Here is a 14886-nt window from a genome sequence, read left to right on the forward strand (position 1 = left end):
CAGCTGCTCATCAAGCAGGGCTCTTCATTGAGCTGACTGCAGTGAGACCCAGGTGTTTTTCCTAAGATAGTGCTAGTAATTAAGATCTCTGATAAAACAAACGATCTGTTACAGGTTCAGGTTTCTTTGCTTTGTTTTTTGTTTTGGGTTTTTGTTTGTTTGTTGTTTGTTTTTTCAATAGGCCATATTTTGCATTTAAATAAATTATTTTCATATATTTTAAGATGGCCACCCATCTCCCTGAGTAAATTTTCTCTCAGGCTTCCTGTCTTATTTAGACTTGGTTAACATGATTGCCTTGTTATTTGTAAATTTTGACAAATTGTTGTTCACTTTTTTTAAACATTACTTCATACGTTTTGAAAACTTGGTCCTTGTATGGTGCCTTGAAGCACCCTACTGTTGAGGTTTTGCTATAGTTAAAATTGACAGTATGAATGCTTTTGTTTCTTTAGTCTTTGAGAAAATTTTTGCATCCTATCCCAAAATTACATAGACTCTGCCTAAGTCTGAGATGGAGACTGAGTCTCTTGAGAAGAATATTGTTCTTGCCACATTTATTCAATTACACTAAAAAGGTTAAGGGCCAAGTTGCCTTCACAACTAAAGCTAAGTATTTGAGAGACAACTATCCTGTTTACAACCACAAGTATGGAAATTAAGGACAGAGAATGGAAAAGTAATTAATTCATCATGTTGGGCAGACACATTCAAAATCAAGCTGGGAGCAAGCTTTCAACATAACAGTTCTTAGAATTGTCTTGGTGATAACCCTAAAAACGAGGAATATAATCAGTCCGAAAAGGCAGGAATATATGAGTCTACTTCTTACACCTCAGACTGTGTGAAAATAAGGAAAAAGCAAAGTGGTATGGTCTATACAGCTGTTAATTTTCAAGACTTTCTTTCACAATCGGATATGAACCAAGATATTTTAAGATTTGAAATATCTAAAGTTCTTGTTGGAAAGGGGAAGGGCAAACTTATTTTGAGGCTTTATACGTCCTGACCTCCCCTAGGCCTGCTTATTTCCTGGTATCTCTCTCTCTTTCTCTCAAGTGTTCTCCATCCTCTCCCTGAGAGAGTCTATGTGTGCTTCATCAACCCTGACTGCCTACAGTATGCAACAGACCTCACCACCTTTCTTCACCAAGAAGATTGCTTGCACAGAGAAGGCTCCTCAGACTGCTTGGGACACGTTGCACAGATGCATGCCACTGCCTTGAACTCAGAATGGACACTAAAAGAGATCCTGAACATATTGGTGGGAAATGTGATCAGACACCTGCAACTCAGAACCTCCCTGTTTGGTAAAGGAACTATAAGGAAAGCTAGAACTTCTTGTGATATTCCTGTAGTTTTATCTGACATAAATCCAGGATTTTCCATACTGTACTCCACCCAACCCCAATCCAAACTATTTTGGGTGGAGCAGAGGTTGACAACAGGTGACAACAGGTATTTAATTTGTGAAGAAGCCTGTGAAAATGCTAGTAACTCCTCAATAACTAGTTCTGGTGCCTCATGAGAAGACAGAACATGAAATATAATCTATGGCTATCAATGGACCAATTATACATACATATATATCTCTATATGCACACTTATATATCTCTGTGTATAAGAGTATTTATACTACATATATTATTTTTCTTTTATCAAGCTACTTTGATACAGTAAAATATAGGATTCATAATTATAAGAGAGTAACAGTAAAACATGCCACTGTGACCTTTTTGTTAATTCATAGCAACATAAAAATTACCAGTAAAATATAGCACAATCGAAAATTTAGAGTTTCTCATTTGAAGGAAGAACAGGAAGAAAAGTCAGTGCTCTCACTTAATTTTGGAAGGCTCTAAAATACCACGGGGCTTGTGCAGCATAAGAAAGTGACAGAGATAGACCATAAACTGTACAGTCACACCTATAAGTGAACATAATGTTATATTAATTACACTTTTGCATCAAATCTAAGAATAGAAACTATACTTTGTGTCATTTAGTTAATTTAGAGGAAAAAAATATACCAAAAATATGAGCTCACTGCAACAATTCAAAGCTGAATGCTTTTCACAATAGATTTACAAAATAAGCAGCCACCTAATGAAAATTTATGTCAGTTTTTAGTTTGCCCGCCAAACCTAAGAAAATAACATTAAATGGTTGGCGGTAGAGTTTTGTGGAAACAATGCATATGGAAAGCAGTGACAATAGTGTGCCTGGTGCTGGCTTCATACTGAAAATATCTGTGCTTTGCAATTGCTGTGGAGTAATATATCTCTTGCAATGTGTGTACATTCAAGTCGTATTAAGAGATAAATATATGCCTTTTCAATGGTGCTTTTTTTTCAGGAGAATGTCACAGAATACTTTTCAGCACCTCTAGAAAGCTATAATTCACTAAGCAAAGCCTGTATACCACAGTTTTTTGTGTAGACCCATAAGGATAAAATATATCAATAAATAGGTATTTAAATGCTGTCTGAAATAAACCTGTATCACTATAACATTTCAGGAAAGAATCTGTATTTCTTTCTTTTCAGGATTTTTTTTTGTTCTCTAGAACCTGTATAAGAATTTAACATATTCAGATTTTCCCATTTTCAGACAGGCTTATTAGTTCTCTACTTTCCTTAAAAAACTGTACATCCTCCTGTGTTCCCCAGTGTAGCGGGATATCAGAACCCATAAGAAACACTGCATTTTTCAAATAGAATGTTTTAATACTTTCCATCCATCCATGCTGTTAGTCCCAAATAATGACTTCTTTCTGGGGAGTGGTATCAATAGTTATTACTTTAATGTACAAGATAGTAAGTGAAATATCACAGTGGGAATAAACTGTTAAGGATGATATTGGCTAAAATACTTGTTTATTTGGAAAGTCCAGTTTCATCCTGAAATCTGTGCCAAGAAAAACACCAAGTTTTGTTCACAGGAGTTTAGATAACTACCGGGAGCAGATTTGGGTGGTGTTTTTCCTTTGCACTAAGCAAATTAATAGAATTATGAGGCACAAAAGGTAACCTTTTTGAATTTGGGGGTTTTCTTCCCTTTTTTTTTTTTTACCTGAAGTTTACAGCCATAGAAATATATGTGTAAGATACTCAGCTGTCCTATACTTGATCAAGAACTTGATCAAGCGGCAATTTTTTGCTGCCGTTACTGGGAATTTTCCACATATATACAATCACAGAGACATAAATATATGCAATTTTTCTATTTAGTTATTGCAATATCACTTAAGTTAAAAATTGAAACAGAAAAAACCAACAGGAGTTCTGTTTTTTTTTAAATCGAACTCAAACTGCATCCAAATACGACAAAGATACTGTTGAAAATCTGTTTTTATGAATGCTCTCAAATCACTTGGGATTTTGCTTTTGGTTTGTTTTTATTTTATTTGTTTTGTTTTCTTTATGACAGCACTCTGTTTTTCAAAGACATTGACTTTTTCCTGACACTTTTAATTATACTTTTCTATGTAAGGCAAACCATGATCCTTAAACAATCCAATCAAATCTCTCAGAGCAGACTTATGTATGGTTCCCAGAAGAAAACAGCTGAAAACACTAAAACTAGATGGACAGATACATTAATTATTACATTAACTTTAAAGTTGTTTTCCAATCCAATGTGACTTTGAGAAATGGAGAATCTATCAAATCAAGTATTTAACAGGTAACATACAAGTTATCATGTCATTGATCTGTTAGACAAAAACGTGTTCTTCTACCTGAATCTTAATAAAATAAACTTCTGTCTTCATACTTAGAAAGATTGCACAAAATACGCAGATCTTGCCTATGCACAAGATGCCCATATCATTTCCTTCCATATTACAACCTCTGAACATCAACATGTATGTGAATGCTGTCCATTCATAAACTTGACTGTTGACTTTTGAAAACGTAGCTCTCCGAGTCTCTCCTTTGAATTTTCCCAATTGGTATGGAACCCAAGGATGAATCAGTGGAAATACTTAATATTTTCTTTCCTATCAAAATTAAATACAGTATTGCAAACTTTTGTGTTATATTCTCAAGCTCTTACTGACTATTTATTGTAAAACCATATCAAAAAAGAACACAAATAAAATTTAAAATGTTCTCTAGCGTGAAGATGTCTATGTTATATTTATCTCTGTAGTTTTGTAAAAACATGATTCTACTGAATGAATAGTATTTTTATTTTAAAGGTAAGTCTTTAGTAGGTAACTTAATGGAAGTTAGCTAACTTGTCATTTAAAATAAATGGTAGCTGTGATAGCTTGATTCATTTACTTGTTTTTAGTTCTTCATCTGGTTTTTGTTAAATTTCAGATTTTATTGATTTTGAACAGTGAAATCAGATTGGCCTTTAACTTTTAGGTCCCAATTCATATTCCATTAAGAAAGTATAAGATAGCTCTGTTCATGCAGTAGTAAGTTAGAGCTGCTGGAGACAGGAGGAGAAGAAAATCCCCAAAGAGAAAAGCATTAAAGTTTATACTGTTTTTTTTTCCTTACAATTTAAAAAATATATCAGTTAAATTAGCTTCTTTTTATAGCTTCAAAACTATGTGTATTTTCAAGGTACTGATTTTTTTTTCCCCAGCCTAGTTTTAGGGAAGCAATTAAAGATTTATAGTACAGACAGAAGTGTTGATCATAATTGCATCATAGCTTGCTGTTACACAATACACTTTTTCTCACCATAAGACCAAAAAAACCCTGAACCACCACCCCCTCTCCCCAAAAGACATAGTACTTATTTTAAAAAAGAGACAACTGGTAAAGAAACTTGTTAATCCTGTGCCTAACTGTAAAAGAATTTTAATGTAGCAGTAGCTAGTTTGCATGCAAACATCTCTGAACTGCCTAGTAAATTTTAGCCCAATGTTTGAAGGTTTTTTTCATAACATTTACTGAGAAAGACGAGATTTCAAGTAGAGTATGTTATGTAAATTCTTCCCAGCTCCCAGGATTTGGTTGATCCAAGTAAGTAGGCCTATCATGGATATCAATCAGTATGCCTTAATACAGATTCAGTTTGAAATGCTTTTTGTACTGAAAACTATTTGGACATGCTTTGTGTCATTCCATGTCCTGTGCTTTTCCTTAGATGATCAGTTCATAGAAATTGCTGTGGGGGAAGCAGATCTGATTGGGATGGACAAACAATGTTGTACTGAGTAAAACTAGTTCCACTTATTTCAATTGAACTTTAGATATATATGAATTAATAGTAATTGTTATATAGAGAGAGTTTTTTAATTTTTGTGAACTACATATAGAAATGCCTGACTTCTTTCAAAGTAATTTTTTGAATGCCTGTGTCAGCTAAAGATTTTCTTTTACACTCAAAATAGATGGTCTTTATATTATGTTGTTTGTGAAATCATCAACATGTATCCTGCTAATGGAACTCCAAGATAAAATTTAATCTTATATTTAAAACTGTATCATAGTCCTTTCCCTACTCTTGGTACATAACTCCTTTTTTTATTATATGTATTAAACTATACATTGTTTTCATCTTGCCTCTCTAAGTTTTATCAAAATTGTATGCATTCATTTTGCAACTGAGACAGAAAAAAATTTTCTTCTTTTTCTGTCTCTCATCACCTTATCTCATTTACCATTCTGTAAATAAATTATTTGATAGTTGATTCATATATTGCTTAAGCCTTTTATTATGGCTTGGTTGAAGGGAGGCTTTCAGAAGCTAAGTTTGAATACCTGGATTGCAGCTCTCATTATGTTGAATTAGGATGCATAATTTATGGCCATATATTAGTTGTGATATATGGAAATAAATAGTTTAACATTGTCCTGATACAAATAGAATTTAGTCATTTCTTAGATGACTGAGTTTGTGTGTGAGAGATGGTAAACTAAACAAAATCAACAATATGCCAGGAAATCCTTCAGATATTTACAGTATAAGCTTTTCTGTGTCCCAGGAGATCAAAAGGAAAGTATGTGGGTGGTGCACTTACCTACTTCTCATCTTGAGGCTTACCAAAGTGGTTGTCAGTGGAAGATCTGTATTGAGCCAATCAGGTATCCAGTAATAAGCAAAATGCCTGATCTTTGTCCCCTTGGTAACAGTTGTGTTTAGCAGAACACAAAATGTGTTGCTCTAAATCATTGCTCTAATTGGCACCTTTGTTGACAGTCTCAAAAGAAAGGTCAAGATGTGGTTAGGCGTGGGACTGATGTACTGTCTTACTCCCAGCTGCAGCCTCCTTGGCTGAATGCAGCAATTTATTGAGCAGGCATTTGCTTTTTAAATTCTGAGGATATTTTAGCAAATTCCATGAGTAGATACTATTTGCATTTAATCCTCTTTAAATTTTTGCTTTTGTGCTTTGCTACAGATAGTGTGATTACTGTGTTAAATCTAGGTGAGAAAAAAGCAAAGTGAGATGCCAAGCTAGTGCAAAAATACCTGTAACCCACTTAATAAATTTGCTTACTGTTTACAGGCACTGCTTTATGCAATGGAATATTAACACCACCTAGGCCAAGTTACTTTGGGTGTTTGAAAAAAGTACAAATTAGAACACCTGAATTTAAAAATGTCTACTCCATATATAGTCATATTCTATGAGATGTAGGCACTCAAAGAGGGTGACTCAGAGCCCTAAATTAGTTGACTAAAGTTAGACAGTGTGAATACCTCCTACAGTAACAATATGTTGTAGAGGGACAGAAAACAGGCAAGTGGAGACTTAAAGGGAGGAATGGTGTGATACGGACAATAAATGAAGTAAGTCTGTTGTGAATTCTAGAAACTATTAGAAATCATTAGGAGTTTTTTGACAAAAGGAAGATCAATTTTCTTTAGAGCACATGCTCCAAACCAAGAAGCATCTTCTTAGTTAACTGTAACAATAGTGTGGGTATGACACTTTCAGCTGTGACTACCTGTATACCCATTTGTTGTATCTGCATTGCAATTGTTCCTACAGTTCCCAGTCAATACTGGAGGATTAAACTACAGATATAAATAATTCCTTCTTCAATGAGCTTACAAGAAAAATAGGATTCTTAGGTGAAGAATAGGAAGGCAAAAGGGAGAAGGAAGAATGAAATTACCTGCTCAAAGTCATGAAGGATAATAACTCTTTCTTACTATAACATGGACTACCATCTATAATCCCTTACAATTTCCATGTGTGAAATAATTTATAATGCACAACTTTTAGAAAGTACTTTGTTTTTTAAAAACTTTGCTTTACTAAAAGAGAAGGTATTTATACTCATGAGTAATGGTACCACAGTAAACAGTCTCATTTACATTTATAAGGATTGGGTAGAGTTCTTGAAAACGTAGTCCTTTCACAGTATTTATGAGTTTTATTTTGTTTTATTGTACTCCCTATTTTATTAAAATAATTCATTTAGGCTGTAGCCACCTTTTTAAAGAGAAATCAAAAATTCTGCGTTCATCTGTCTGTAAATTTATTAGCTCATTAGTCACTGTACAAGTGGATGACAAATCTCAATTTTTCATCCTCAAAATCAAAGGTTACTAAAGGACAACATCCTACGTGTCCCAGACTTTCTTTTTTTTTTCTTTTTTTTTTTTTTTAATTTGTATTTAACATCTACTTAGAAGACTTTTTGTCTTCTAATGGGATTGCTACAAAACCTTTGTGTCATGCACAGACATTTATGTGCACACACATACTAATGCTTTGCACCTATTCCTTTACCTATCTACATACCTATCCATTAATTTGTATTGTATAGGATAAAAACATTTGACGTGTACTCCTCTGTCAAGATCTAGGTACCTCTGAGATATTTTCCATTAGAAATTGTCATTACTGGACATAAGTTAAAGTAAGTGCATGATAAACAAATAAGTATCATTGTTTGTGAAGAAATGGGAAGCAAATTCTTCTGTTAAAATTAGTAAAGCTGTTACTTCACTTGCTGTTCTTTTTGATGGACTTGCAGTTTGCTGACTCATTGTAAATTGACTCTGTTCATACAGTTTTGAAAGTTCATATACTTAATTTTGGTAAAGCTAATACATGAGTCACCAGCTGTAGATTCGGGGTTTCCAGTTGTAGCAACTAACAGTACAGATGGTCACATATCAATCTGTTTCTAGTGGCTCTATTTACAAAAGTGCACTATATTGGTCAAGAGCAATATTTCTTAATCGTACGTGGATTTCCTAAAGTGTATGGTATTTTAGATTTGGGGTTAGATTTGACCCGGGCCATCTGTTGAAGATATTATATATATATTACTGTATAGATTATATTGTGGTTGCAATTTAACATCCAATGCCAGTTATTTAAGTCTGATCGTACTGTATGGAAGACTTCAGCTGTACCCCTGTTTTATTAGCAGAGAGTTGCTAATTTCAGCTTGCATTCTTTTATTTGCTAACTTTCAAGAGAAGTATTTAGGAATATTGCCTTCTGCCTGATAATACGGAAATTAATTTCTATGGCCATTTATCCTATTCAACAAGAGCATGTGGGTTTTTGATTAGCTACAGAAGATCTCAGTCTGGCTATAGGTTTCTTTAGATAGGCTCATAAATTTTGTCTCTTAATAGAGAGAAAGTGAAGTGTTGCAGTGTCACATATTTAGCTACGTGAGCTTTATAACTACTAATTATTGAGATATCTACAGTTCTAGAAAAAAATACTAAATGTTAAAGTATTAGGAAAAAAAGATATTTGCTTCTTATTCTACCTATCACTTTACAGTTCTTCCCTTGTCCGTTGTCAGCTTTGTTTCTATACTTTCTTGGGTAATTTTAATAGATTGTTCATATCTATTGGATTAAGAATGTATCCTTGGGTTACAACTATGGCATTTAGACATGACTGTTTATTTGTTTTTGAGTAAAGAGATAAGCCCTTTCATTTGGCCACTAAAAAATTTCTCTTTACTGTGGAGCAGGAGCCAGACATGGAATATATCAGCAGCATGGGACATATCAACTCTGCAAATGTCACAGAGAACATTCTCAACATGATGCAAGTTGTCTTTTGGCAACAGAATGATGTTTATATTTTGGCAACAGAAAAAACTTTCATATACTGCTCTTGTTGGTGTCCTGATAAACCTAGACAGGAAATAGGACACATGGACAGCACACTGGGCAGCACACTGAGTCATGTTCCAAGAGTGTTAAGTTAGATTCAGCTGGAACATTCTGAGCTACTTATGTTGTTCATGATTCTCTGCTCTCTTACAACATCCACACTAAACATATTTATTTTTCTTGCTTATGTACACATTTTTGCTTAAAATTGTTAACATTTTTTGTATGTCTAAATTACAAAGCATCATATACCTCAAAAATGGCTAAAGCAATTGGCTTCACTTCATGCGTCTAAACTCCCCTTAAATCTGAATCTGTCTTCCTTCCCACTACCAAAGGTAATTTGAAAATAAAGAAAAAAAACACTTACCAAACAAAAGTGGTTGTTGTGTTATAATGAAAGAAAAAAAAAAAAAGTGGTTAGCTTGTGACCAGAATAATTAAAAGCTGGTTGTGGTTTAACCCCAGTAGGCAGCTCAGCCCTTGATCACACAGTCACTTGGTCACTCCCACACAGCAGCATAGGGGAAGTGAATCAAAAGGGTTAAAGTGAGAAAACTCGTGGATTGTGATAAATTCAGTTTCATTTACAAATTTACAAAATTAAGCATTTAAAAATATTTTTAAAAACCAAACATTTACAACATTAAAAAAAAATTACAAAACAAGGAATTAATTTACCATGTCCTGTGAGTGGGCAGGTGTTCAGCCATCTCCAGGCAAGCAGGGCTCCATCATGTGTCACATGGGACTTGGAAAAAAAAAATGCCATCACTCTGATCTTTTTACCCCCTGTTTTGTATGCTGAGCATGACATCGTGTTGTATGGAAGATCCTTTCAGTCAGTTTGGGGTCAACTGTCCCAGCCGTGTCACCTCCCAAATTTTTCTGTATCCCCAGCCTCATTGATGGGGTGAGGTGGCATGAGAAACAGAGGTCTTGAGGCTGTGCAAACACTGCTTAGAACATGTGGATGTTATCAACAGTCTTTCGGTCACAAACCCAGAACATAGCACCCTACAGTCTACTGTGAAGACTATTAACTCTATCCCAGCCATAACAAATTACAAAATTAAATACAAAATTAAATTCAGGATATTAATTATCTCATTTATTTCTTGAACCCAATGTATTCTTCATATAAATACATAGCATAATAGTTTCAAAACTAGTTTCTGTTCTTGTATCCAGTGATGTACACTTCAGGAGAGATCACTGTCTAAGTTATTATCCTCACAGAATGAAAGAAAAAATATTTTTCTTTAATATTTTTTCCTTCACATTTTGAATAAAAAAAATTAAATTAAATATGTAGTTTCTGTTACAACTGTAACTGCTTGTCTGATGCTCTAATGTATTTCCTTGGGTCACTTAAAGAAAGATAGGATTAGATATAGCATAGCTCAGCTTTGTCTTTTTGTAATTTTTTACTGGTAGTAAGTTCATCTCACTGCTTGTGTTTCCATGCAACCATTTGATTATGTGAAGTCACATTTCACTTTTTGATAAATAAAGTCCTTCTAATTTCCTCTCACATCAGTTGTAGGACTCATAAGTGAGGTGCAAGTGTCATGTAGTTAGACCAAGAATATAACATATTTAGAACTTATCATCATAATTATGTGTTTTGTTTCATTATTCAGAACTTATCAGCCCAATTGTGTGTTTTGTTTTGTCATTCACATTCCTTTATAGTGTTTACTTACTGAGAATTTTCTTCCTGGCTTTCTGGAAGAGTGCCAGACTGCAAGGAAGTTTCTCTTCCTCTTCCTTTTTACCTTCTTATTCAAATGCTCTTGTGTTTTCAGCAAGAGGATGCCAGCTGCATGAATTCAAAGAGCAGAGAGTGCAGGAGAAGACAATTTTGGAACAACTCACTTCTTTCTGTAGCTTTGCACATTGCTTATTGGAACTTGGTGTTCCTGTGCTGGCTAACACTAGAACACGTGGCAGTGTGAGATGGACAGTTATTGAACACCAACATTTTAGGACTCTGGAAAAAAGGCACGCCATGCATTTTTCTTTTGTTTGACAATGTGCGGACAGGCAGTTTTCTGGCCACTTTAACAGCCATTTGCAATCACTTTGTTTAGTGTCTGTGGAAATACATAGTGCAGCTCAACTATGCTGTGAAAGCCTTTCAGTGTTAGTGTTGAGCTGTCCTGCCTTATGTAAGCCAAATGTTTTCGAAATGGAGCTGCTTGATGAAATCTTGTCTCTGGAGAGATGTGCCAGGACAGGGCCATATTGGTTTTGACTTAAGAACTTGTAACCACTTTTCCTAGCCAGATTAAATATTACTAATGACAGCAGTTCTACAGGGAAACACAAGAGAACATTCTGTAGATAACTGTACAGGGGGGAGAGAATATATCTTTTCCATGCCTGTTGTTTTCAAAGTCTAGTCTTAGAAAAGTAAAGGACAGGAGAAAATAAATTATTAACACTGCTCATGAAATTTTAAATGTACAAACATATCTTGAAATATAGTAGCAGGAGGGTGATAAACCCACACCCGTTCCACTTTTTTTCAGTAGTGGACATTTGTGCAACAGCACTCAAGCACAGCTTCTTACTGCAGGTGCTTTTACCATTTTGGGAGTTCACTGCCCTTGTTTTGTTAGCCTCAGCAGTTTGAAAGTGTTGGCTCACCCGCAGTGCTTGCAAATATATCACTGTCCATGCTGCCTTTGCTTTTCGTATTTACTGGTATCTTATGCTTCAGGGTTTCCGATGCCCTTGAGATGCTGTGATCATTTTTTACATCTGAAAGAGTGCCAATTCATTTATTAAGACAGAGTCTGTGAGGCCCGGCTAAATTTATTCTATCTAACATTTAATAAAACATTAAATTAAAAATGTGACTTCTGCAGTGACATACTCAGCATTATCCTTCCAAGGTTTATATTTGAGTGTTCCAGGGCCCCACCTCTCCAAGAGGTAACGTGCTATCAATCTAGCTATGAGGTGACAAGGCCACTGATGTTTTTCTGTGGTGGTTATTTAATAATTAATTTTTCATTGCTAGTCTGTTCAATAAATGGATTGCAACATTTAAGACCAGTTTAATAAGTTTACAGGTCCCTTATAAATTCCAACAGTGATAATAGTTAATAGGAGAATAATGAATTTGAGCTCAAAGATCTCAAGATCAATCAAGCAAATTAAATCTGGACTAGGCTGTAGCTGCTGAAGTGGTTTTCTTGTTTGTTTGCATGTTTGATTGTGGATTTTATTTTTTCTATAAAATATACCCTGTGTGGATTACTCTATCTGATGATTTTTTTTAATTTCTTTGTGTTTCACTTGTCATAATAATTTAAATCTTTAATCTGAGGATGTGGAATGCATATGAAGTGGCACATTAAATCAATATTATGTTCCAAACGATGTCTCTGAAGAGGGTGCCATTGTGTAGGGGAATGCAATAATAGGAATAATAAAAAGAAATTGTATCTTCATCTTTCCACATATGTTAGTGCAATGCTTTTTATCAATTAAAGAAAAAATAAAAGAGCATACACCTCTGCTTGTAAAGGCAAAACTTTTCACTGGGGTTTATCACATACTCAAAATATAAAGTAAAAAAAAGTCCAGATGGGGAAGTCTTGCCAGTTACATTGAGGATTTGAGAGCATCAGCCCTACAAAGAAAGAGTGTACTGCTTAGCAGGGGTTTGCTTGGCATTTAAAATAGATGGTTCTTGGTCTCATTAGAGTTCATGGTATTCAGAGTTAACCTAATTAAGAAAGTTAATAAAGGAGGAAGGTACATTTGGTTTATCTTCTTGCATTATTTCTCACCCAAAGCCTGAATTTTCACTTTTCTTCAAACTTTTCTGTATAATCACTTGAACTGGGTGATTCTGTCATTTCACAGCCATTTCCACAGCTCTTTATTATTGCACACACTGGAAAGAGGTTCAAAGCACTGTTATTCATTCCTGGCTCTGAAATTATCTTACTGAACATCCATTCACTTCATTACCCATTTTGAACATTTGTAAAATACAAACCAAGTTGATGACCTCAGTAAAAAGTATGAATTAAAAATGCTGGATAAGAACTTAGTATGTCAGATTCATGATAGTAGGAAATTGGGGCATTCATTTTTCCAGAGCTTTGGGATCTGACTTAAGATCTTTTCTTACCAGTTCTTTTTTAAAGGAATTCTGATTAGACAGGAGATTATAAAAAAAATTTGATATAACTTTGAAAACAAGTGGAGAGGGAGGGAAAACTCTGCACAGCAACCACATTTCTTGTAATCTAAGTTCTAAAGAATACAACCTTGGGTAAGACTACAAATTTAAACCAACCCAAGGCAACAAATACTGTATGTAACACATCAAGGTGTTTCCTTAGCCTTCCTAATTCTTGACATAAACCAAGACTACCACCTCTCAAGCTTGCAGACAGTGATGGAGCAAGTAAACATTGCCTGTGCAATATTTAGCTATGGATGCTGCTCCAGTTTTTTTCTGCCCACTTCTAGAGGGAGCATAGGCTGTGTACTCGTATGAAGGTGGAGAAAAGAGAAGGGCTTGGGAAAATCAGTTGTGTTGGCTATTGCAGGTAGAAAGAAAATGAACTTGCAATATTATGTTGTACTACTAAACTCTAGAGAGAGGGTGGGAGGATATTGTAGCAAAATATAAAAGAAAAACTTGATAATGAGGGTATCATGAGATGATAAAAAAAGGAGAAAAGCTGGTAAGCCTCCATTGCTACAAGAATTAATTATTTAGCCTTGATTAGTGAAGACTACATGTGCTTAGAACAGGTACTGCCTATCATTAACTGGTAATAGCCTGTTTCCAGTCTGATTAATAATTACTATCGATGTTGATGTCTATCCTGACAAAAGTAATTATTTCACTACTGTAAGCTGACCAGGTGCTGCAGGCTGGATCTGCTGTGCTGAAACCCATCAGTATCACCTGCTGTTATTGCAATATTTGCCATTGTCAAATTTGGATTCACAATAATAGAATCATACCATCATAGATTGGGTTGGAAGGAACATTTAAAGGTCATCCAGGCTAACCTTCTGCAATGATCAGGGACATCTTCAACTAGAACAGGTTGCTCAGAGGTCCACACTGACCTGGAATGTTTCCAGGGATGAGACATCTATCACCTCTCTGGGCAATCTGTCACCATTTATCCTGTGACAGGAGCCATTGGTGACCCATTTCTGCACACCATTTCAGTGCCTGGCACTGACCATTTTTCCCAACGGTGAACAGTCATCACTGAGAGGCAATGGGCACTGACCAGTGAATGCAAATTGCACTTAACTGCGTATGTGTTAGCTCTTATTTTAGGATAAGGAGATGCAGAAAGCTGTTACTGCTTCCTGCCATATATAGGTCCATAAGTAGTTTCTGCAGTGAACTTGTGATTCACAGCAGGTGATGGGCAGTGATAGTTTACTAGTGAAGTTTGTAGTGACTTCAGATAGAAAGCTTGGGCTCGAGGAGGGAGAAGATGGGAAACGTTATAGGCAAATGGGATTATTGTAACTAGAAGAGTTAGAAGAGAATCAGGTAGCAATTTTTTTTTTTTTTTTGCAAAGACAGAAGATGTAACAAACAGGCTTTTGAAGTAGGAGAGAAGAAAGGAGATAGGAAGAGGGTTTACAGAATAGAAATTTTAGATTGAAATTTTAAGTGGCTCACCCCTTCCTTTTCCTTGTGCACTCTCCTTTAGTCTAACAAATGTCTTGATATTGCTGCGGCTGAAATCCACTTAATATTTGGTCTCTGAATACCCATGCAATTTCAGTGAAGTCATTCCTCAAACATAGTGGGAGATTTAAACTTAG

The 14886-nt window shown here is 35.1% G+C and overlaps 1 protein-coding gene across 11 annotated transcripts in view; it reads left to right on the forward strand.

Moving 5' to 3' along the window:
* PCDH9 (protocadherin 9) overlaps positions 1 to 14886 on the forward strand; it is a 672836-nt gene that overhangs the window by 175959 nt on the left and 481991 nt on the right. Inside the window, exon 3 of one of the 11 annotated variants that reach the window (XM_021538956.3) lies at positions 1060 to 4124. The exons of the other annotated variants lie outside the window; for them this stretch is intronic. Coding sequence (XP_021394631.1) covers positions 1060 to 1080 — 21 coding nt within the window. The 3' untranslated portion in view covers positions 1081 to 4124. Of the gene's footprint in view, positions 1 to 1059; positions 4125 to 14886 lie in introns of those variants that run through there. 11 annotated transcript variants of the gene reach the window in all.

Source organism: Lonchura striata, chromosome 1 (genome assembly GCF_050655825.1).
Source record: "Lonchura striata isolate lonStrDom1 chromosome 1, ASM5065582v1, whole genome shotgun sequence".
In the NCBI taxonomy this organism is placed as follows: domain Eukaryota; kingdom Metazoa; phylum Chordata; class Aves; order Passeriformes; family Estrildidae; genus Lonchura; species Lonchura striata.